Genomic DNA, 23,185 nt, shown 5'->3' with positions numbered 1-23,185 from the left:
GTTGTATCAAAACTGAAAGAAAATATGGTTTGACATGTGTTAAATTGTGTTTTCATTCAGTTTTGACACAGTTTGAATGACTGCCATGTATTTCCCCCTTTTCACACTGATAATTCTCTTTACGCATCATTTCTTCCTTCTAATTTTTTTTTATTAGTTTTCGATATGAAGAAATGGACATAAGAGAAAAAAACAAAGTTTCATCATTATACATTATACGAGTAACATTCACAACTGACTGATATAAAGGACAAGCAAAGGTTTACAGTTCAATGGAGACAATCGTTATCAAGGAAAGTGTTACTGGAACTTAAATAATCATCTCCATCTACAATGATCCAGGTAAATTTTTACTTAACTCAATTATAAAGAAATATTTTTAAAAAGACTATAGTAGTTAAATTAAATATTTATATAATATTTGAAATATAAAATATTATTTATTTAATTGCAGATTGAAGAAGAATCTTGGAAGACGTCGATTTTTAATCAATGTTCGTAAATTTTTGTCAATACAGTGACTACGAAGTCTAGCACAAGATTTCCAATATCGTTACTTGTAGAAAATTTTAGCAGGAGTGGAATAATGTGCAGAGCGATCTGTCAGGATGAAACGGGGGTAAATGTATGCCAATCAGTTAAGTTGTATCAAAACTGAAAGAAAATATGGTTTGACATGTGTTAAATTGTGTTTTCATTCAGTTTTGACACAGTTTGAATGACTGCCATGTATTTCCTCCTTTTCACACTGATAATTCTCTTTACGCATCATTTCTTCCTTCTAATTTTTTTTTATTAGTTTTCGATATGAAGAAATGGACATAAGAGAAAAAAACAAAGTTTCATCATTATACATTATACGAGTAACATTCACAACTGACTGATATAAAGGACAAGCAAAGGTTTACAGTTCAATGGAGACAATCGTTGTCAAGGAAAGTGTCACTGGAACTTAAATAATCATCTCCATCTACAATGATCCAGGTAAATATTTACTTAACTCAATTATAAAGAAATATTTTTAAAAAGACTATAGTAGTTAAATTAAATATTTATATAATATTATTTATTTAATTGCAGATTGAAAACGAATCTTGGAAGACGTCGATTTTTAACCAACGTTCCTAAATTTTAGTCAAACATACAAATTTTCGTCAAAATAGTGACAACGATGTCTATCATTAGTTTTCCAATATCCAATTCTAGCAAGAATGGAATAATGTTTAAAGCGATCTGTTATGATGAAAGAGTAGTAAATGGATGTCTATCCGTTAGATTGTATTAAAACTGAAAGGAAATGCAGTTAATTTTATTCAGTTTAGACCTAATTTGAATGATCGTCATGTATTGACCTCATTTTTCAGATTGATAACTCTCTTTGCGCATCTATATCTTCTTGCTAATTTTTATCTTATAACTTCTCAATTAGTATAAACTGACATAAGTTGAAAAAACAATCTTTACCATTTTGAGTAATCAACTGTGTCGTATATAAGATAAGCAAAAGTTTAGAGTCCATTGGAGACATTCCTTCATCAGAGAAACTGACAATGGGACTTAATTAAACTCTCCATCCACAATGACCAGTTTACCAGTTATTTATATAACTCAATTGAAACAAATATATCTAAAAAGATTATGGTATGGATTATGTTTGGTTTAATTGCAGAATGAAAACCAAATTATGGAGATGCCGATTATCATTAACAGGGATGGATTAAGTGCGTGCCATTTCGTTAAATTGTATCAGAACTGAAAGTAATAAATGGTTATTATTATTATTATTAGTATTATTATAGATTTACTTTAAAAATAAAATACATATAAAATAATTGTTATAACTGTGGTTAATAACTAACAGTAGGTATAAATTTATTAATTTCTGACTTAAAGATGTTGGTTCTTAATGATAATTAATTTCTAAATACATTTAAAATTAATAGGCAAAAAATAAATTGTGATCTGGACCACAAAATTTATTAAGATTTTTAATACGAAACTCTTGTCCGAAATTTAAAGAATTATTTTGATCAGATGTATAGTTGAATGCGACATCCATTGTATAACGAGTCCCTCAATAATTCATTCGTTCATTTTATGTGTAGTAACCAATAAAAGTGAAAACTCATAATTTTATGAATCGCTGGCAGATGTCGCAATCGTCGATTTTTATTTAAAACTGCATATCTGAAATTTAAGTATGCGTTTATTTTTAATTATATACGATTAATATTAGACTGCAATATTAATATTCTACTTTTAAAAAATACTATTGTTAATTTAAGTAACTTTTAAACGTATATAAAATTTATTTTAACACTTTATTATTAGTTGTAACATTATTGTGGATGTAAATTACCAGTTTATACATTTTCGAATGTTTGTAAGGTTTTTACTTAGTATGCTATTTTTATTTTATAACAATTTAATGACTTGTACTTACTAATTTCAAATTCAAAGAAACACAAACACCTTTCGAACTATTTAAACATTTAATAAAATTACTTTAAACATTTGCTTCTCTACACATATTCAATATAAATAAATAAAACAGTATGCACGTGTATAAACAATATATTATACAATATCAATAACCTATAAATTATGTAAATTAAAACGTTCGATACATCGATCGGCTGGCTGGTTTTAATCAGAATCTGTGTTAAAGTTGGCAGTCGTCGGTGGCAAACTTTGAAATCTTTCTTGCGCTTTTTTCCATATCATGGTTTTATTTTCAGATACGGTAGCAGTTGGAAGATTCGTGGCTTCTACGAGATTAGTACTACCCACACCTGCCAAGCCTTGATTCGTTAAAAGTGGAACCTAAAAATAAAATGATTTAAAGATTTAAATTAACATTATAATTATCAGGCCATACCGGTTCTTTGATACCACCGTTATCCTTTCCTAAGGACTCTCCTTCTTTCCAACCCATTTTTGATAACAATTGAAAACCTTTATTTTGAGAAGATATTGATCTGAAAATTAACAACCATTTAATCCATATTTTTTTGATAAAAAATAGTTCTTACTGATTTAAGGATGCAACTTCTGTTTTTTCATGGGGATTTTGGCTGCCCACTTCGTTTCGTCGTTTGTGAGCTCTGTCCGTATAACCAGTTCCCAACTTGAAGTCACCAAAGTTTGCGACGCCAAACTTCTTTCGTAAATTTTTTAGTTCACCATGCATATCAGATTTTTTACTTATTTCATACATTCGTTGAGGCACTACAAATCAATCAAAACATTCGATATATTTTGTCTCAGAAATGTATATATTTTAGTTACCTTCTGTTTGTAGTAGACCTGGTTCACAGTTTCCGCAGGTTTGATTTCCGACATGTATGTGACAGAGAAAAACTGTGGCGCCCAATTTAAGCTTGCTACCATGTACGATTTCGACGGGATTGCTTTCCTGCTTGGAAGGTGATAATCGCTTACCATTTAGAAATGTTCCATTTCTGGATCCTAAATCTGTCACTAAATATCTACAACACCGTTATACAGTTAAAGAACAATGATGAATATGTTATAGTTACTGATTGGTTTCTTTGTCAAAAGTGAACTTCAAATGGTGCTTGCTAATTGCAATGTCAGGAATAATTATTGAATGGTTTCCTTCTCGGCCCAAAGTTCCACCTTCAAATGTTATAATATGTAAGGAACCCGCTTTCAATTTTGGTACATCAGTATTCTCTATTATTATGCGCATACAAGGTGGCCAAAGTTTGGAAACATCTGAAAACATATTTAATTTAGGTACAAAATTTTAATAAATGTGTCTTATCTCAAATATGTCTGAAGATAAAGTACGATATCAATATTTATTATATGTACCACTGGAGTCTGAGCTGTGTTCATCGTCTGTGTATAATGAATTCTCGCTACTGTTGGAGCACTCGCCCTCTTCTGTATCAATTTTGGAATCACCAGCTTTCCAACGTTTGATGTCCTAGAAACAATAATGAATTAAAAATCTCTACTACGCACCTAGTGCCTGCTGACGTAGGCTTGATATATTCATATTATTGAACGAGTGTAATAGTGCATCCAAACCAGAGGAGATGTTTACCTATAAAAATAATACTAATTAGTTTCCTTTTATCATCTCACATTAATTTACATATTCAACATGTTTACATTATGTTTTTTTGTTAATTAATGTGAATTGAAAAAATATTCCAATATTGTTCTGGCCATAATTATTATACTTAGTAAATTATATGAAAAGTATTATACTATTTGAATTGGATGCCAGTACCTATTGTTTGTTTATTGCTTTTCTGTTATTATTACCTCTACTATGCGGATGGCCAATCAAATTTTCTTTTTTAAGAAATTTTTTAAACTTTCTAGATTATAGCCACCTTTTACTTCATTGCCTTTTATTATTGTCAGTGAATTTAAATTGATTATTTACTAACGGCCTTTTAGTTATTATAATTATTTAATCATTGTCAAAGTGAAACTGTAAGAAAAATTACATAATTCAGTTTTACAAAGACCGAGAGAAACAAGAAGAGAATAGTTTACGGTTAATTACACTGTTCCCCGTATTATTAAAAAATTTAGAGAACAGCTTTCCACTAAAAATGTGAAAGACCAATTTTGACTTTCTTAGGATCACATTCACTAGACCACTAAATACTGGTGACGAGTAGTTTTTAGTGACAAGTCTAAATTAAATTGATTAAAAAATGATGGCTCTGCTATATTCCTATTGGGGCAAAGATACACAAAAATTTTGTTATACCAGTGAAACATGGTGGGATAAAGAGTTATGGCTAAAATATTTAACATTTTAAAAAGTTGCTATAATAATGATTACTACTGTATATACTAGAAAAAGAATTTTTTATGAATAAGTTGATTGGTAATATAAAAATTCATCAATTTTTAATTGTATTGCTACTTTAAACTTGGCAGAAATTGTTTCCATTATAATGACCTATACTATTATATTAGAAAAATATATTATATTACAAATATTAATATTTTATAATACTAATATTAATACAAAAATAATAAACTCATGTTCAAAAAGTTTATGAAATTCGACACAATAAGATAATTTTATACGTTTTAAAGCACTCAATGCAATTGAGCATTTGGTTTATAATTAATTCGAATGTTCGAATTTGGAATTAATCAGATCGAAACTGTAGGTAGTGTCTTTTGTCTACGAGATTTTACCTAACTGACTTTGTGGAATTTGTGGAGGCCAAGAAAAATTACTGCAAATGAAGTAGCAAAAATTATGACATAGCTTATATTTATTTACAACAACGTTGGTAACTTCGTTTGTATTATACGAAGAACTTATAAAACTTTGATAATGGTTTTAATATTATGATATATAAGGGATCACCTTGAATTGACATACACATATAATTATCATTAGCAATAAATTTAGTCAATAAACATTCAGATACATTTTAAGTTTTTGAATTGTATTAAAAATATCAACTTAAATATAAAAATAAAATACGATACATTCTTAATTTATTGCAACAACCTTGCAATATGTTATTAAAACAGAATTTGCCACAAGCGCATCTTATTTTTCTATTTTTTGTTAATCAAATTTGAATACTCTTTGTGATCATCCACAATGTGTGTGAATGATCACAAAGAATAACTTCCTTAATTCATTAAAAGCAAACTAGTTTAGAATCAACAATCTCTGTCTTTTTATGTAAAATTAAAAATATATTATAGAAGTAGTTAATCAAGAAATACAAATAATAACATGTTTTAGAAGCCAATATATCCCTACATGTGGTTTATGTGACAAAAAATTAGGTATATTCCACACAGATTTGATAATGCTTACATATTCTAAGACAAATGTTTTAGAGAAATTTACTATTGTGGATGATTTTATTTCTGAATTTTTTACAGAAGTTAAAATCATTATTAAAATAATAATTTGTGAACCATATGGAAACATAAATAAAGAATAATTACTATACAAAATGCAGAACAATACTCCACTTTTATTTTTTTTTTTTTTTGTTAATAAATATATTTATTAAATAATAGTTTTTCCATTTCATTAGTGTCAAAATTTAATGTTCCGTTCTTTCTGCCAAATTTCTGTCCACTTTTATAATCCTAGTAATTATTACATAATGCTTTGTAACAGATGTAGCCCATAATGTCCTTTTTATGATATGTGAATTCAAGCATGTTTTAATATGTACCTACTTTAGATTTTTTTCCTATTTGATTTTTTCTTTTGTTATGCTTCTCAATGGACTTTGGTCGACTTTCCTCTTGAATTTCCACTTGTGAATGGAATTCATATGACTGTTTCTCAGGATCATATTTGTAATAAATTCCTGTCTTGCCGTCATAGTACAACCCATACTCCTAAAATATTACATATAGAAACAAATAGATGCTTGTACGATTGCCAGCATGTCACTTACAGCATTGTAATAAAATCCAGTACTATAATCATAATATAATCCAGAAGTTTCTTCATAAACAAACCATGAGTTTTGAACTGCCTCTTCAGCTGCTGCTATAATATCATCAGCTACATTTTTTTGGTCTGGTTTGTCATTATTTACATCTAATTCACTAACAGGTAGTTGATCACAGTGATTTGAATCAGTTTGAACTGACACATCTCTTGTTTGTACAGAATCCTACAAATATTAGATGTATTAGGTGTCTTAATTGAGTATGTAATATACCTTGCATTTCACTTTAAGTCTTTTTAATTTCCTCTTTTGTTTTTCTATGTATTTCTGCAATAATTCTATAAATTCTAGGACCTCTGGTAAATCTTGTAATTTATCTTTTAATTCTTGTTTTAGTTCGTATTTATCTTTCGAGGAATTTTTATTTGTACTATCCTTTGAAATATCTCCTTCATTTTCGATCGTGTCTTCAATCTCCATTCTTTAATAAATTTAAATCAAAATTTTCATTTAACCAAAATAAGTAACCAGAGATGTTTTGTCTCCTGTCAATTAAATTGACACATTATCGTGAACTTATCAACATACATGGTCGTAGTTTCACTCACTATTCAAAAACAAACGCTTATTATTGAATTAAATTTGTAAATATAATTAATGGTACAAAATAAGGTGACTTAACTGCAACAGTTTATGATATTGTGTCTAATACCACTAATATAATATAATTATTATTGAAACAAATAAAGACGGAGACGCCACTGGTCGTGACGTTGGCCAACTTCACTCTAGATTATCTGCCGGTCGCGTTATCCAATAAGACGGTTCGAGTGAAATAAATTGAGGTTAAAAATCCGAGGGGTAGGGCTTTCGAGTAATGCGAAGCGGTTTAAGAGGTGGAATTCAGGAAATAACACGGTGAATCCTCGTACACATCGCTCAGTCTCTGTCGTGAGGAGAAAGTGCACGGGTCTCAGTGACAACAGTTGCGGTTCAAAAAAAAATAATAATAATTCGTGTCATTCGAAAATGGGTAGTTGGCCTGAAAACGTTGGTATACGCGCGCTGGAATTAATTTTCCCCGCACAGTATGTGGATCAGACGGAGCTGGAGGCGTACGATGGGGCGTCCGCCGGAAAATACACCGTTGGTTTGGGACAGCAGAAAATGGGCTTCTGTTCAGACAGGGAGGACATCAATTCGCTGTGCCTCACCGTGGTCAAGAAACTGATGGAGAAACACAACATCAAGCCGGAGGAAATTGGCAGACTGGAAGTGGGAACTGAAACCATAATTGACAAATCCAAGAGTGTGAAGACTGTACTTATGCAACTTTTTGAACCACATGGTGTGACTGACATTGAAGGTATCGACACCACGAACGCCTGTTACGGAGGTACTGCAGCTTTATTCAATGCCATTTCATGGATGGAGTCCTCTGCTTGGAACGGAAGGTATGCCCTAGTGGTTGCAGGAGATATTGCTGTGTATGCGAAGGGCTCAGCCAGACCCACTGGTGGGGCTGGTGCCATAGCCATTTTAGTTGGACCAAATGCCCCACTTGTGTTTGACAGAGGTGTCCGGGCCACTTTTATGAAACATGCATATGATTTTTATAAACCAGATCTGACTTCCGAGTATCCCACAGTAGATGGCAAGTTATCAATTCAATGTTATTTGAGTGCTTTGGACAATTGTTATCAGTTGTATCGCAAAAATGCCGCCAAAAAATCAAATGTTACAGTAGATTTAAGTTACTTCGACGCTCTCTTATTCCATTCACCTTACTGTAAGTTAGTGCAAAAATCGCTGGCGCGATTGGCACTAAACGATTTCATCCAATCTTCTGAAAAGGCTGAAAAATTCCCTGGTTTGGAATCATTTAACACTGTAAAATTGGAAGACTCCTACTTTGATAGAGATGTGGAAAAGGCCTTCATGAACTACAGCAAAGATATTTTTTACAAGAAGACCAATCCATCACTGTTAATAGCTAGTCAAGTTGGAAACATGTACACACCATCATTGTATGGTGGTTTGGTGTCTTTGTTAATTAGCAAAAGTGCTTCAGAATTAGCTGGAAACAAAATTGGTCTGTTTTCTTATGGTTCAGGTCTTGCAGCCAGTTTGTTTTCAATCACAGTAACCAAAGACAGTGACAAGGATTCAGATTTGTACAAGTTAGTGTCTAGTCTGGATCATATCAAACCCTTATTGGAAAGAAGACAGAAGATTTCCCCAGAAAAATTCGAAGCAACCCTAGAAATCCGGAAACAAAATAGCCACAAAGTTCCATATGAACCCATTGGCTCGATTGAAAACTTCTTTCCCGGAACTTATTACTTGACTAAAATTGATGAGTTGCACAGGAGGGTATATGAAAGAATACCTGTGGCTGTGAATGGACACTCATAACATAGTATTGTTTCACCGATTAGCAAAATTGGAATCGTAATCTTTTTGGAATTTTGTAAACCGAATTTTTTAAAATATTTTTTAGACCTTTAACGAGAGTTATGTTTATATATTTTGCAGTAAAATTAGTAGTACCACTTGACAAGTTAATTTCTAGATTTAGATTTATTTATAAATTACATTTCATTAATGTATTATTTTATATGCTAGACATTGTTTTTCTCGAGTACTCTATTAGTGCAATAAGTTTAGAAGGAACCATATTTTTAAGGTATACCAAATAAAAATTGTCAATCATTTTATAAGAAATAGTTACCTAAATATCATCCGGTGATAAGAATATGTCCCCTAGTTTAATGATGAGTGTAGACATGGGTAAAATATTGTAGGTATGTCAGGGAACATGTAGGTCTTAAGGATTTCTATCAGGTCCGTGCTAAGGTCAGAATTAAAAAATACAATCGCCTCTCTAAATTATTTACATACCTTAATGCGGGCCTGTTTTCCGCTCAAATTTAAGTGCCTATAGAAGATCGGCATCGGATTTTTTCCGGTGCTGAGGGATAAAAACTCAGCAATGTAAAAATGTGGCGTCAAATTTTCCTTTGAAGAGTTCTTGTCCTCGTTTTAGCAAATATTGTGAAAGTATAAATTCGAATTATAATTTATTTGAATTTCTAATATTTGTATATACAACGAAAATGTATTTTTACTTTACTCTGAATGTTAATGGGAATACGCGGAATGAGCTTAAATATTTAGTGAATTAATGTATGAAATCCTGTTTATTGCACTTAATTTATTGTTGTATTTATTTTTGCTATATAATTTATTGTTGTTCTGAGCACTTGTTTTAATATAATGATGTTTATTAAAATTAGTAAACCCGACACTTGTGTTTTATTCTGTCAACTTTTCCTGGAGCTCTTCCAAAAACTAATTCAGGGAAAGATTCTCTTACATAAATATTTGTTCGGTGTAATTAAGTAAACTTGTCTAAAAATGTAAATCTTGGAATGGTTTTTTACAACAAATAACTTAAAATTGACTGTAATTCTTGTATAACATCTTCGGTTTTAAGGAATGTATACGTTCTTGAACTTGACTAGCTCAAAAGACCTTGACTTACAAGAAGTGAACACGTTCTATAATTTGGATAGAGAGAAATCGGATATTTATATGATAATTAGGCGGTTGGTTCATAGTTAAACCGTACGACCACCAATTAATAATTGATGAGCACACACGAAAAATAGAAATTGAACTGCCTATACCGAATTATTTTACGTAAGCTTTTGATTTGTTTTAATTAGTCGTACATACTTGCTGTTAATACAGTATAAAATTTATTTCATATAAAAAAATTACGGTTTATCTCAGATTAATGTGTAACAATTACATAAAGAAAATTTATGGGAATAGATAAGAACCCGTTATAGTTTTGATATTAAATATGATTCATTGGCTGATGAGTTTTAGAATTGCAAGTCATTAAACATCTTTATCGTTACCCTACTTTGTCTTATACCGATTAATTGTATTTCCTATAAGGACTGTTCGTGAAGTTCCTCAAAATTTATAATAAAAATGTGATAAACTGTGTATATTATAATAACAGTCATAATTTGTCACAGTATTATACCACAAAATAAGTATGTTCGACGGATATATTATACAATAACACGTATTAGTTGAATCATTGCAGATTAGAGACGACGACGGTTCAAGTAAAAGTGAATGAGGTTGTTACTTTCCAATGAACGCTTCAATTTTACTTTCTACTTGCTTCCGTGGAGTGTTGGGTCAGTGGAGTTCGTAACCAGAAGCAGGTGTCTACCGTAGTCTACCAGGAAATTACTATGAAATTGTCACCAAACCAAACCATTTTATACATATATTTGTTTTTGTGTATAATTGTCCCCACTGAGCCATTTTGAATCTTTATAGATGCCTACGTTAGATATTCTAACAGCATCTATAACTATCTAAAAAAATATATATTTAATAATATCAGTGGTAGCCATCACACATTACTGACTTTTAAAACTATTTTAAAAATATGAGCTGCACTACTTAAAGTATGTTTATTGTTTTTTTTCTGTTATTATTGTGTCTACTATACAACTGGTCGAAATGAAACTATAAGAAAAATTATAATTCAATGTTACCAAGACCGAGAGAAACAAGAAGAGATGGCTAAGAGTTTGCGGCTAAATAACTAAATCGTTTCCCGAATTATTAAAAAATTTAGAGAAACTTTGCATGTAGCTACGAAAAAATTTGCTTGAGTTCTAAAAACTTAAAAAAAAAACTAAAAAGAAAATCGATAACTGGATAATTCAAATGTCGAAAAACTGGAAAATGGTTAGTGGATGAGCGTTCGTTTGACCTCAGACTTACAAGGAAAACCCTGGTTTCTACTAAAAATGTGAAAGTCAAATTCTGACTTGCTTAGGATCACATTTACTGGACCACAGAACAGTGGGGAAGACTAGTCTTTCGTTATAACTTATAACTTATAAATTATCACATAATATGATGGTTCTGCTTATGTTAAACATCCTTCAGGGACAATACTACATGAAAAATTTGTTACACACTCAGTGAAATTATGCTATGGTAACATATTAAATAATATTTTGGTTCCATATATTCAAGAAATGATGAATAAATTTGTTTCAACATGAAAACTTTATCAAACACAAATACGAAATTGTAAAGCATTAGTTAAATTAATATTATTTTAACAGTTCACATCAAATAAAAGTTATTGTATAGTATTTCACATTTTAAAAGGTTATTATGATAATAACCACTACAGAATTTATTCAATAATTTATGTATACAATAATATATTTTTGTGGAAACTTGTCTCGTTCCAATATTCTTTTTTGATATCAATGGTTTCTTTACTGAAATACAAAATTTACATAAAAACAAAATTTAAATAAAATCCTTTTGCGAAAACCTTTACGAAATGTTGTCTCTGGCCACCTCTGTATATACAATAACATACTTAGTTTAACCACAACAACCAGTCGATTTTCCATCTCGAACTCGAAGGTCGTCTTAAGTGCTCTAATTGTCACGTAACTACCCCCTACGTCGGTTTCGAATCCATGTGTCTTCAAGTGCTCGTGGGGTCGCATCGATGAGGACGCTCTTCTCTGATTTTCTAGCACTTACATATGTATTATAATACATATCAGTACTAAACAATCAATTAAACCAATTTAGATAAATAAGATCATAAACTGACCACAAGTGTATTTTCAACTACTTGTGACCTCCACATGGATTTCAAATAAAACTCGCATGCCACAGGTACCTGAGAAATTTGCATTTTGCATGTTTTAATTATTTGATATTGGTTTTTGTTCGTGTCTTTGTCTAAGTACATGAACATGTCTAATCAATTTCTCAGGTAATATTAATGTGGAAGTGTATTTCAAATACGTGTTGTATTAAAGATACTCATATTATATAAGCAACTATTTATCAGTTGGCTATAAATGCAAATAATGCAAGTAATTTAACATCAGGGTTACATGAATTATAATCACTTAATTTTGTCTTGTATTAAACATTTTAGCATATTCAAATTAACTGATAGTCATGACATGACATTAAATTTGTCAGTTGTTTATTTCTTCGATTATCAGGTTTTTTCAATATACATGTCGACAGTCCAGAAAATGTTTACTTAATGTGAGAAATATTTTAGGTGGAATTTGATAAAACCATAAAATAAATATACAGCGGTCGCCACAGAAACGCATACATACTGACTTGGTTGTTCAAAGAAATAGCACATTCAAATATACACTGCAAAATTATGCAATACTTTTTAAAATTAACAAAAATGAAATAAGTATGTTACTTTTCTAATTTTATTATTATTTTTTTAATAAATTAAGGAAACAATTTTAAGGAATATCTATGAATGTTAGCTTACGTCATCATCTTGATCATCACCGATCGACCGATGCGACGCATTCATCTATTTTGACTCTTTTGATTTCTAAACAAATCTTTCACATTTCTGTTAAGTTTTAGATGTCGAGGGTTAACGTACGTTTGTTTCACTAAAGTGTATTTTAATGAATTTTGGTGCTTTAATCAAACTAAAAAAGACAGATTAACAGTCTCTAATTTATCTTGAATATTTATTGAAAAAGAAAAAAATATAATGCTATTAGAGAGATAATTAAATATAACAAAATTTTAACATTTTTCAAGTAAAGTTTATTTACACTAATATGTAGTATTTCCACCACATGCGTTAATGACCTTTTGACAACCTCGCCTCGTACTTAAAATTTATGTTCTTAAGACGTCCTGAACAATGGCCTCCCAAATTTCTATGATCTTTTCCTTTAGTAGGTTTAAAATGTGGTGGTTCTAGTGCGGTCCCATAGATGTTCAATTGGATTTAAGTCCGGGTATATTGTATTATCCTATTGTTGTGATTTACATACAAAACAAATAATGGGAGAAATTGTAATTACTTTAAACAAAATATAAAATAAATTGATTGCATATAATGAGAGGTGTGCGTTTCCTAATTAACGTAAAGATAGTAATATGTGTTATTACTCTGGCCATCACTATATAGTAGTCTTGAATTTTAATTTATTTAATTAATAAGAAAATTCAATCCTCATCTAATCAGCTGTAAGATAAAATAGAAGATTATTGTGCAAAGAAATTCTCGTAACAATAATAAAACTACTGAATTGACGTGATACATATGGCGAGCAAACTAAAAATTAATTAATTAAATGTAAATCCCGTATATGATAATTGAACATGTTCTGTGAAGATTTTTTTTATGTGCGTCACAGAGTATTACTTATTTATTCTGTGATGTTAGTACGTTATATTGGATGAGTAACCGTGAACCCACTGTAACTTCCAGGAGCAATTTAAATTAATTAGAAATTAGTTTTATCGCATAATACAATAATCTAATAATCTGTAATATTTTACACTTTATTTCACACGGTATTAACTAAAAACATGCTTGACTGTTAAATTTTTCCATAAAATTTAACGAATCTTTTCTGGTGTAATACTGCGTATTACACGAATAAATCGACCTATAACACCTTCGAAAATAAAACTTTCTCATTGTAATAATAAATAATAGAGAACAAACATAGCAGTGTAAGTCATTTAAAATGTGTAAATTATAACTGCCGTACGGCACTGCTAATTTCGGAAGAAACTTTCTTCGTCATTCCTGCATTGTTATTTACAAATTGTTTAACATAGTGTTCCTTTGACTTCAATAAACATAAAACGTTTGCTGTGAATATCTGTGATTTTCTATAGTCAGGTTAAGTGTATTCGGTGCCAAAGTCAAGGTTCGCATGCTAATTCGCTGAATGTTGAATTATTATAAATAAACACGGACATTTTTATTTTAATATTACGGTATTGTACCAAAAACAGAATGTTGGCAACTGTGACCTAAATGTGTTAAATCTTTATAAATTATTCATTTTTAATAGATGCGCGCAACAAAATTTTTTAAATGACCCACTTTTTAACGATCGGCAAAAACATCTACATTGAGTTTTTCAGAACACGAAGAAGCACGGCACGTGATTATAAATTACCGCTGTGATAACAATTACCCATTAGAAATCGTCGTATTTACTTTCCAAATGAATCGCGTTTATTTACATTCTATGATGATTTCCTAATTTTTTTATGATATTTAAAAATTAAACGTGGAATATTTATTGGTTTATCATAGACAAACGATTTGATAACCGAAGTATACTTAATGATGGACTGAAAGATAAAATGTTTTATTAACCAAATAAATTTATTACAGACTTTATTTATTTTAACTTTTTTTAAACATATTATGCGAAATTTCAAAAATGTATTTTATTTATTTATTTATTTTGCCGAATTTATTTTTTTTTATAGGAAGAAAAGTAAAAATATGATTAAAACAGAAATAAAACAAATATTTATTAGTAATTATAAGATTTTTTTCAATCTATAGCAGTTACAAATTTAAACTTGTCGATTTCACTTATATTTGTAATATACTGAGTCAAATTTTACAGTTCAACACTTGGTGTCACTTGAAGAAGTGTGCCTCCTAAAGATATAAACATTAATGAAGAATATTTGATTTTTTGTTTAAATTTTTACCTGTAGGTGCTACACGAACGAAGATGAGATCATTTATACCAACTTCTTTAGAAGGTTCTTTATTTTCGTACAGGTCCTAAAAATACAATACAATCTTGACGTCACTGATTTTATGTAATTTAAAAATAAATAAATTAAATTAATTGGTACTAAATAAAACTTACTGTAACAACATATTTATATTGACTATTTATGTTCAATTCAGCCAATGTGAAATTGAGTCTGTAGCGGTATCCATCAAAACGATTACTAATAATCCCAATGGCATAAGATTGAGAGCCATTGACATCTGGCACAATTGGCTTAGTCCATATATCAATTTTACTTTTCTAAAAAATAAAAATTAGATGACTGAACTAGCCACGTTTCAGTACCATAGTATATGCAACTAAGTTTACCAATAAATCGCAAGTTACTCACGGTAAGTACTAATTTGCCTTGGATTCCCAAAGGATCTTGGTTGACACGAATAATGTCTTTATTGAGTAAAATTTCCTTGAACTTCGGTTCGATGGTTCTCAAGTCGACAGACATTATCAGAGGCGCCGCCATTACTGCCCATATTGCCATCTGGGCTTTGCTCTGCTCGTAGCTGAGTCCAAAATTGCCAATCAAAAGCTGAAACAACATTTAGGCGAAGCTGTTATGGTTTATACGATTCGGTTACCATGTCAGGGTCATTCCAATGTCCCGGCCCTGAAAAAGGAGCGATTCGGTCTTGATTGTTGCTGAACCATTTTAATATGCTTGTAACGTTCGCCCAACCATCGTCAATGTCGTCCCAATTTCTCCAAAGATTGCAGGTCTCTTGCAAAGCGCTATAGTTAGACTGAACACATTTTAATGTATTTGTTATTCTCTAACAACTTGAACTGGTGTATACCTTGATGCCAAGTGGTTCTTGATAAGCTGGCCAGCTACATGAGTAGACGATGGGTCTTCCGGTTTGATTCAAATACCTTCCCATTTTGGCATACCCTGTTAAAATATTGTAAGAACAATTAAGTAGTTAACATTGAACGGACGGTTATACCCTCTTCCATGATCTTTTCGTCAGCATAACATCCGTCTAACTTCAAGTAGTCCACACCCCACTCCGCCCATGTCTTAGCGTCCTGTTCCAAGTAGTTGATGCTTCCGGGGTAACCAGCGCAAGTTTTTGTTCCAAAGTCACCGTAGATACCAAACTTTAGACCTTTGCTGTGCACCTAAAAGACGAGAAAATGTGAACCGAGCCAGTAGGAAAATTTCAATAGTTTACATAGTCAGCTAGAGCTTTAATTCCACTGGGGAATCTTATTGGATCAGGCTGGAGCCTTTCATTTTCGTCTCTTTCCTTGGATGCCCAACAGTCGTCTATGATGATGTATTCGTAGCCAACTTCCTTGAATCCGTCTTCGGCTAACCTATCGGCCATGTCACGAAAGAGTTTTTCACTAAAAAAAGAAGATAAATAGCTCAATTTAAGATACTGATCTAATCAAAAATTTAACTTTTTACAGAATAAATTTTAAAAAGTTGTGGTTCCGCCCGGGATCGAACCGGGGACCTTCTGCGTGTAAAGCAGACGTGATAACCGCTACACTACGGAACCAATCTGACAAGAATTAATTTTTTATGACATAAAACGAGCATCTTATACTGATAAAGAGTACGAAGAAGAATCACATAATTATATATTGAATATAGGCAAATATTTTTTAATTTGTTACAGAATTAAAAATTAAAGATAAATTAATTATAAATTGATTTCCTAAAATACAAAACAATTCGCAGTCGGTAGGATTCGAACCTACGCTCCCAGAGGGAATCTGATTTCTAGTCAGACGCCTTAACCGCTCGGCCACGACTGCTTTGGTTTTATATTTTTTATATATGTATTTTAAACACCAAAATACAACTAAATAAATATATTATTCATTTATTTACACTATATTATAGTAATTTCTTACTACTAACCTTATACATTCGTCTGGATAGGCATCACAATCCACTAAACACCGGAACCTTTGCCAGTGCATCCATCCCATTGGGGGTGTAAGTGCCAATCCATTATCCAAGCAGTTAACATCTTCAGCAAAGATTGTTACCAAAACTAATATGTAATATTTAAACATATTCAATCTGAAAAATAACCCTTATTAATTCGTAATGTGACCTGAAGATTCAGTACGAAATATAATCGGGAGGCGTAACAAACTGACTATTAATTTTGTCAGCTATTAATGATACAACTTATAGAACAATTAATGTTAAATTTGATTTGAACTTTATCAATTTAGAATATTAAGATAACAATATTATTAACATTATACACTCTTAAATTTTTTCAAGATTACACTGATAATTGTATTGATGTTTATTATTTACATTGTAATCTAGTTGTAACATTTTTAATGATTTGAAATCATCAATCATTTAAAAATTTTAATCCCAATTATTTTTTTTCTGTAGATATCGTGTTAAATACAAATAAACAATGTGACCGGTTTAATAAAATGTTTCAAAATCGTACAACTTACTCATATATGGCACAATGTTAGACACGTTTGGCAAAAGAAATTGCTGGTTGGTACATTAAATGTTTGCCACAACGCTTGTACTGACAAAAACAATTTACATGTCCACTTATTAAAGATTTGTGTGTGATGTCGAATATGCAGAGTGGGAACGCTAGATATTTCAATGGCTGAAGAAATAAGTACCGCTAAGTTTGAATAATTTATCAAAAACAATCCGGTTTATTTCAAGTTCATCTTAATGCGTAACGCAATGATGTACTCAGATATATGTGTGTGAGCTATTGACAATAAATTAATAAATATAATATAATAAATATTTTTTTTTAAATATAAACAAAAATTAAACATATAAATTAAATTACTGGTTGATGAAAATTATGTTTTCCAGTGAAAAATAAATTTTATTTTTACCTTAGTTTTTTTCTGTGTCTGTGTTTTTGTGAAGTCATTCTTCTATGTATTTATATTTATTTTTTTATCATATTTGCTCAAAGGTTAATAAGTATGTAAAAGCTTGATATGCAAATTGAGCTTAAAGTTTATTTTAAATAAATAGGTTAAACTATTTATTTTAAAACATTTTAAGTGGATTGTTTTTATCCCCTTGTAATGAGTCTTATCTCTGTAATTTGTTTATGTAAATCATTCGATCATTTGACCAAAAATTAATTATGAATCACAATCCACTTGAAACCCCTATACTTAAAAAGAGTGTGCTACCATTGATAAGTTATTTCTGTTCTGTACTTTGCACAGATCAGTCAGTAATAATGCGGTTTTTAGTATTTTCTTTGTTTGTTACAACTTGTATATTCAACTTTACAAATTCTCTAGACAACGGCTTAGCTTTGACTCCCCCAATGGGATGGATGACATGGCAAAGATTCAGATGTGAAACTAACTGCAAAACACATCCAACGGACTGTATCAAGTAAGTAGTGTTTTTTTAAAATTACTATATGTGATTTTAAAATAGTCCATATCAGTAAAATTTCAATTTTTGGTATAAACTAAGAAGGTCAACATTTTTGGAAAAAGTAGTAAAAAAAATGTAACTTTTTTTTAACTCTCAGTACTTCGATATTATTTTAATCAATAATTTCAATTTTCAGTGAAAATTTGATTATGGATATGGCAGACAGATTAGCAGAAGATGGGTATTTGGACGCGGGCTACGAATATCTAATCATAGATGATTGTTGGGCTTCCAAATCCAGGGATGATGAAAACAAATTGGTTGGAGATCCGGACCGTTTTCCAAGTGGAATGAAAGCCTTGTCTGATTATGTATGTGAAATATACAGTGAAACATAATGTGGTTCAATTGATTCCTCACAGGTTCATTCCAAGGGTCTTAAATTTGGTATTTATGGAGATTATGGAACTTATACTTGTGGAGGATACCCTGGAAGTTTGAACTATTTAGAATTGGATGCACAAACCTGGGCCGACTGGGGGGTAGACTACCTTAAGTTGGATGGATGCTACGTTGAGACAGAAGGAATGGAACAAGGTTAATGTTATAAAAATTAAATTAAATTTATATAACTAGGTTCTTTAACAGGTTATGGGGAGATGACAAAATATCTGAACGCAACCGGAAGGCCAATTGTTTTTTCATGTAGTTTTCCTGCGTATTTGGGAATAAATGTAAGAAAGTGTTAACAGACAAATAACTGTCTAGTCAATGTTAATATGTTTTAGGCCAACTATACAGCAGCAGTCGAGTATTGCAATTTATGGAGAAATTACGGAGACATTAGCGACACTTTCGAAGATGTAAAAGATATTGCGGACTGGTTTGCTAAAAATCAAAACAAACTTATACAATATGCTGGCCCTGGCCATTGGAACGATCCCGATATGGTAAAACTTCCCTCTGAAAAATTATCTTAAAATAATAATAATGTATTTTTGAAGCTCCTTATAGGAAATTATGGTCTCAGTTATGAACAAAGCAAAGTACAAATGTCCATTTGGGCTATTTTAACTGCGCCTCTGATTATGTCCGTTGATCTGAGAACTATAACAAAAGAAGCTGCCGGAATTTTACAAAACAAAGATTTAATCAGGATAAATCAAGATCCTTTGGGAATACAAGGATCACTGATAAAAACAGTAAACTTTTTTATTCAAATATTGTTGATTATTTTTAAATTCATATTTTAGGAAAATAATATTAATATATGGCACAGGATTATTAAAGGACAATCTACAGAATACTGCGAAATTCTCGCGTTTGTTAGTTACAGAGTTGACGGCGTTATTTATCAATATCCATTCACTCTTTCAGAATTACTGCAAAATTCGATTGCTACACAATATACAATTAGGGTATGAATTAACTCATTTATTTATTTATTTTTGTAGTAATGGTTTGACATTTTAGAATGTCTGGAATGATTCGGATGCTGTTATAGTCACTCCTGATGAAGAACTCATCTCTCATATTAAACCATCGGGTACGTTGAAAGAGTATTTAAATTGTTCCTGCTAATAACTTAAGGTTTTTTAGGCGTAGATTTATATGAGATTTGCCCATTAGATGACAAAATTGTTGTAGATAATTATATTAAAAATAGTTAAAATATACAACGTTAATTATTTTGTCTTGTTGATTATTTTTATGATGTGCATTGTGATTGTTTTGAGTACCTACTCTTATCAATAGATGTAGGTCAAATTTTTTTAAGTTCACCACCATAGATCAACACGTATATCTGATATCAATGATACAAACAATTATAAAACTATTTAAACTTTAATGCTACTAATGTACAGTTTACATATCAATAAGTACAATTTATTTTAGACTAGATAATTATAATTGCTAAACTTTTTACACCTAATATCACATTATACTCTGAAATTCGTTGTTATGCCAAATGTCTTAAATGTGCTTCTTCGTCAACATCTTTGCAACTTCATCCTCTTCGTTCTTTTTTCACAATGAAATTTCCTTTACCTAAGAACAAATTTTTATTATAAATATTGTACATTTTTTAAACGAGTTTATATAGAAAATAAAAGAAAACCACTGACCTACATAAATAATCACCTTAATAAATGTCTCCCATAATTCTTTGGATTGTAGAAGTTTGACTCTACATGGCAAGTTACTAGTAATTTTTAGATCCAAAAGTAGTTATGTGAGAGAAGCCTTATTAACTTCTTCCATAGACTTGTAAACAGCCAAGTTGTTGGATCTCTAAAGGTGTTTTCTTAGTTGTAACACATCTAATGATTTGAAATCATCAATCATTTTAAAACTTTAATCCTAATTATTTTTTCTGTAGAACCGTGATAAATACAAATAAACAATGAGACAAGTTTAATAAAATATTTCAAAATCTTATAACTTACTCATATGGCACAATGTTACACACGCTTGGCAAAAGGAATTGATGGTTGTTACATTAAATGTTTGCCATAGTTGCATCAATCCAGCAATTTTTCTATGTATGTATCATATTTGCTCAAAGGTTGATAAGTATGTAACAGCTTGATATGCAAAATGAGCTTTTAAGTTGAAGAAACCTGGTTACACTATTTATTTTAAAACATTATAAGTTGATTGTTTTTATTCCTTTGTAATATGAATTATCTTTGTAATTTGTTTATGTAAATAATTCGAATATTCGACCAAAAATTAATTATGAATCACAATTCACTTGAAACACTTATACTTAAAAAGAATGTGCTACCATTGATGAGTTAATTCTGTTCTGTAGTTCGCACAGCTCAGTCAGTAACAATGGGGTTTTTGGCATTTTCTTTGTTTGTTACAACTTGTATATTCGAATTTACTAACTCTCTAGACAATGGCTTAGCTCTAACTCCTCCAATGGGATGGATGACATGGCAAAGATTCAGGTGTGAGACTAATTGCAAAACACATCCAACGGATTGTATCAAGTAAGTAGTAGGACATTAAAATTAATATATGTGTCCATATCAGTAAAATTTCAATTTCTTTATGAACCAAGAAGGTTTTCAGAAATTCATTATTTTAATCAATAATTTCTATTTTCAGTGAAAATTTGATTATAGATATGGCAGACAGACTATCAGGAGATGGTTATTTAGACGCGGGCTACGAATATATAATCATAGATGATTGTTGGGCTTCAAAATCCAGGGATCATGAAAACAAATTGGTTGGAGATCCGGACCGTTTTCCAAATGGAATGAAAGCCTTGTCTGATTATGTATGCGAAATAAACAGTGAATAATGATATGGTTTAATTGTTTCCTTACAGGTTCATTCCAAGGGTCTTAAATTCGGTATTTATGGAGATTATGGAACATATACTTGTGAAGGATACCCCGGCAGTTTAGACTATTTACAACTGGATGCACAAACGTGGGCCGGCTGGGGTGTAGATTATCTTAAATTAGATGGATGCCACGTTCAAACAGAAGGAATGGAACAAGGTTATGGGAAGATGACTAAAGATCTGAACGCAACGGGAAGACCAATTGTTTTCTCATGCAGTTTTCCTGCGTATTTGGGAATAAATGTAAATCTATTTCAACAGACATATAGCTCATTTCCCAATATTAATATGCTTTAGGCCAACTATACAGCAGCAGTTGAGTATTGCAACTTATGGAGAACTTACGCAGACATTAGCGACACTTTCGAAGATGTAAAAGATATTGCAGACTGGTTTGGTAAAAATCAAAACAAACTTATACAATATGCTGGCCCTGGTCATTGGAACGATCCCGATATGGTAAAACTTCTCTCTGAAAAATTATCCTAAAATAATAATAATTTATTTTTGAAGCTCATAATAGGAAATTATGGTCTTAGTTATGAACAAAGCAAAGTACAAATGTCCATTTGGGCTATTTTAGCTGCGCCTCTGATTATGTCCGTTGATCTGAGAACTATAACAAAAGAAGCTGCCGGAATTTTACAAAACAAAGATTTGATCAGGATAAATCAAGATCCTTTGGGAATACAAGGATCACTGATAAAAAAAGTTAACTTTTTCATTCAAATAGTTTTGATTAGTTTTAAATTCAAGTTTTAGGAAAATAATATTAATATATGGCGCAGGATTATTAAGGGACAATCTGCAGAGTACTGTGAAATTCTCGCGTTTGTTAGTTACAGAGTTGATGGTGTTATTTATCAATATCCATTCACTCTCTCAGAATTATTGCAAAATTCGATTGCCACACAATATATAATAAGGGTATGAATGAACTCATTTATTTTTTTCTGTCGTAATGATTTGACATTTTAGAATGTTTGGGATGATTCGGATGCTGTTATAGCTTTCCCCAATGAAGAACTCATCTCTCATATTAAACCATCAGGTACGTTAAAAGATATATTTAGATTGCTACTACTAATAACATTTTTTAGGCGTAGATCTATATGAGATTTGTCCATTAGTAGACAACATTGTTGTAGATAATTAAACTAGTCACAATGGTATCAATCTCTGTAACTTTTTATTCAATAAATATATCGAAATAAAATTTTGATCATTTATAACTAATACAAAATTTAATCAATGCAGAAAAGGGTATAACAAAAATGAAAATATTCACTAATATTCAAATTAATGTAACATTATAAAATGTATAAAAAAAAATAAAATTAAAAATATCCCTATATTTAATAGTGAGTATGTC

The 23,185-nt window shown here is 30.7% G+C and overlaps 5 protein-coding genes, 1 long non-coding RNA gene and 2 other non-coding genes across 10 annotated transcripts; 4 read left to right on the top strand and 4 right to left on the bottom strand.

Moving 5' to 3' along the window:
• Nucleotides 1-33: 33 nt before the first annotated feature.
• On the top strand, nt 34-1,781 carry LOC109594803 (uncharacterized). Its single transcript, XR_002191264.2, has 4 exons — nt 34-342; nt 455-619; nt 800-984; nt 1,081-1,781. It is a non-coding gene; the product is annotated as an uncharacterized LOC109594803 (long non-coding RNA).
• Nucleotides 1,782-2,558: 777 nt separating this feature from the next.
• LOC109594808 (angiogenic factor with G patch and FHA domains 1) lies at nt 2,559-6,985 on the bottom strand. 2 transcript variants are annotated; one of them, XM_020010046.2, is made up of 9 exons: nt 6,702-6,985; nt 6,432-6,653; nt 6,208-6,372; nt 3,838-3,952; nt 3,540-3,738; nt 3,289-3,488; nt 3,033-3,228; nt 2,879-2,978; nt 2,559-2,823 (listed from the first exon to the last, which is right to left on the bottom strand). In XM_020010046.2, exons 1-9 carry the CDS (start codon nt 6,906-6,908, stop codon nt 2,647-2,649), a joined length of 1,581 nt encoding a protein of 526 aa, XP_019865605.1. In that variant the 5' UTR covers nt 6,909-6,985; the 3' UTR covers nt 2,559-2,646. The 2 variants fall into 2 exon arrangements, with proteins under 2 accessions (XP_019865605.1, XP_019865606.1); XM_020010047.2 differs by lacking the exon at nt 3,838-3,952 and adding an exon at nt 3,991-4,072 and having other exon boundaries at nt 6,702-6,978.
• Nucleotides 6,986-7,240: 255 nt separating this feature from the next.
• LOC109594798 (hydroxymethylglutaryl-CoA synthase 1) lies at nt 7,241-9,733 on the top strand. The gene has a single exon (XM_020010040.2). The coding sequence runs from the start codon at nt 7,458-7,460 to the stop codon at nt 8,841-8,843; it is 1,386 nt and encodes a 461-aa protein (XP_019865599.2). The 5' UTR covers nt 7,241-7,457; the 3' UTR covers nt 8,844-9,733.
• Nucleotides 9,734-14,803: 5,070 nt separating this feature from the next.
• On the bottom strand, nt 14,804-17,675 carry LOC109594807 (alpha-N-acetylgalactosaminidase-like). 2 transcript variants are annotated; one of them, XM_049965121.1, is made up of 10 exons: nt 17,537-17,675; nt 16,974-17,138; nt 16,276-16,450; nt 16,048-16,222; nt 15,898-15,992; nt 15,682-15,843; nt 15,435-15,632; nt 15,179-15,343; nt 15,015-15,090; nt 14,804-14,961 (listed from the first exon to the last, which is right to left on the bottom strand). In XM_049965121.1, the coding sequence occupies exons 2-10, from the start codon at nt 17,129-17,131 to the stop codon at nt 14,921-14,923; spliced, it is 1,245 nt and encodes a 414-aa protein (XP_049821078.1). In that variant the 5' UTR covers nt 17,132-17,138; nt 17,537-17,675; the 3' UTR covers nt 14,804-14,920. The 2 variants fall into 2 exon arrangements, with proteins under 2 accessions (XP_049821078.1, XP_019865604.1); XM_020010045.2 differs by having other exon boundaries at nt 16,974-17,151; nt 17,537-17,637.
• Trnav-uac (transfer RNA valine (anticodon UAC)) lies at nt 16,536-16,608 on the bottom strand. The gene has a single exon. It is a non-coding gene; the product is annotated as a tRNA-Val (tRNA).
• Nucleotides 16,786-16,867, bottom strand: Trnas-aga (transfer RNA serine (anticodon AGA)). The gene has a single exon. It is a non-coding gene; the product is annotated as a tRNA-Ser (tRNA).
• Nucleotides 17,676-18,309: 634 nt separating the features above from the next.
• LOC109594797 (alpha-N-acetylgalactosaminidase) lies at nt 18,310-20,143 on the top strand. The gene is made up of 9 exons (XM_020010039.2): nt 18,310-18,467; nt 18,649-18,823; nt 18,875-19,049; nt 19,101-19,186; nt 19,241-19,402; nt 19,457-19,654; nt 19,706-19,870; nt 19,926-19,998; nt 20,052-20,143. Exons 1-9 carry the CDS (start codon nt 18,397-18,399, stop codon nt 20,120-20,122), a joined length of 1,176 nt encoding a protein of 391 aa, XP_019865598.1. The 5' UTR covers nt 18,310-18,396; the 3' UTR covers nt 20,123-20,143.
• Nucleotides 20,144-21,317: 1,174 nt separating this feature from the next.
• LOC109594796 (alpha-N-acetylgalactosaminidase-like) lies at nt 21,318-23,029 on the top strand. The gene is made up of 8 exons (XM_020010038.2): nt 21,318-21,451; nt 21,570-21,744; nt 21,796-22,056; nt 22,111-22,272; nt 22,327-22,524; nt 22,576-22,740; nt 22,792-22,864; nt 22,914-23,029. The coding sequence occupies exons 1-8, from the start codon at nt 21,381-21,383 to the stop codon at nt 22,967-22,969; spliced, it is 1,161 nt and encodes a 386-aa protein (XP_019865597.2). The 5' UTR covers nt 21,318-21,380; the 3' UTR covers nt 22,970-23,029.
• The last annotated feature ends 156 nt before the right edge of the window (nt 23,030-23,185 follow it).

The sequence above is a fragment of the Aethina tumida genome, chromosome 1 (assembly GCF_024364675.1).
Source record: "Aethina tumida isolate Nest 87 chromosome 1, icAetTumi1.1, whole genome shotgun sequence".
NCBI classification, from domain to species: Eukaryota; Metazoa; Arthropoda; class Insecta; order Coleoptera; family Nitidulidae; genus Aethina; species Aethina tumida.
The sequence above is the reverse complement of the archived record's forward strand: the minus strand, read 5'-3'. Positions and strand labels throughout refer to the sequence as shown.

Bases quoted from the DNA above. Each gene is read 5' to 3' on its own strand.
- LOC109594808 (XM_020010046.2), bottom strand. From the start codon at position 6,908: ATGGAGATTGAAGACACGATCGAAAATGAAGGAGATATTTCAAAGGAT. The intron at 6,373-6,431 runs GTAAGTGACATG...GTAATATTTTAG, and splicing joins CTGGATTTTATTACAATGCT to GAGTATGGGTTGTACTATGA. The intron at 3,489-3,539 runs GTAACTATAACA...ACGGTGTTGTAG, and splicing joins TTTGACAAAGAAACCAATCA to ATATTTAGTGACAGATTTAG.
- LOC109594798 (XM_020010040.2), top strand. From the start codon at position 7,458: ATGGGTAGTTGGCCTGAAAACGTTGGTATACGCGCGCTGGAATTAATT.
- LOC109594807 (XM_020010045.2), bottom strand. The intron at 15,844-15,897 runs GTATACACCAGT...AAATGTGTTCAG, and splicing joins AAGAACCACTTGGCATCAAG to TCTAACTATAGCGCTTTGCA. The intron at 15,633-15,681 runs GTAACCGAATCG...ATGTTGTTTCAG, and splicing joins ATTGGAATGACCCTGACATG to CTTTTGATTGGCAATTTTGG.
- LOC109594797 (XM_020010039.2), top strand. From the start codon at position 18,397: ATGGGATGGATGACATGGCAAAGATTCAGATGTGAAACTAACTGCAAA. The intron at 19,050-19,100 runs GTTAATGTTATA...GTTCTTTAACAG, and splicing joins GACAGAAGGAATGGAACAAG to GTTATGGGGAGATGACAAAA. The intron at 19,999-20,051 runs GTACGTTGAAAG...AAGGTTTTTTAG, and splicing joins CTCTCATATTAAACCATCGG to GCGTAGATTTATATGAGATT.
- LOC109594796 (XM_020010038.2), top strand. From the start codon at position 21,381: ATGGGATGGATGACATGGCAAAGATTCAGGTGTGAGACTAATTGCAAA. The intron at 22,273-22,326 runs GTAAAACTTCTC...TTATTTTTGAAG, and splicing joins ATTGGAACGATCCCGATATG to CTCATAATAGGAAATTATGG. The intron at 22,865-22,913 runs GTACGTTAAAAG...AACATTTTTTAG, and splicing joins CTCTCATATTAAACCATCAG to GCGTAGATCTATATGAGATT.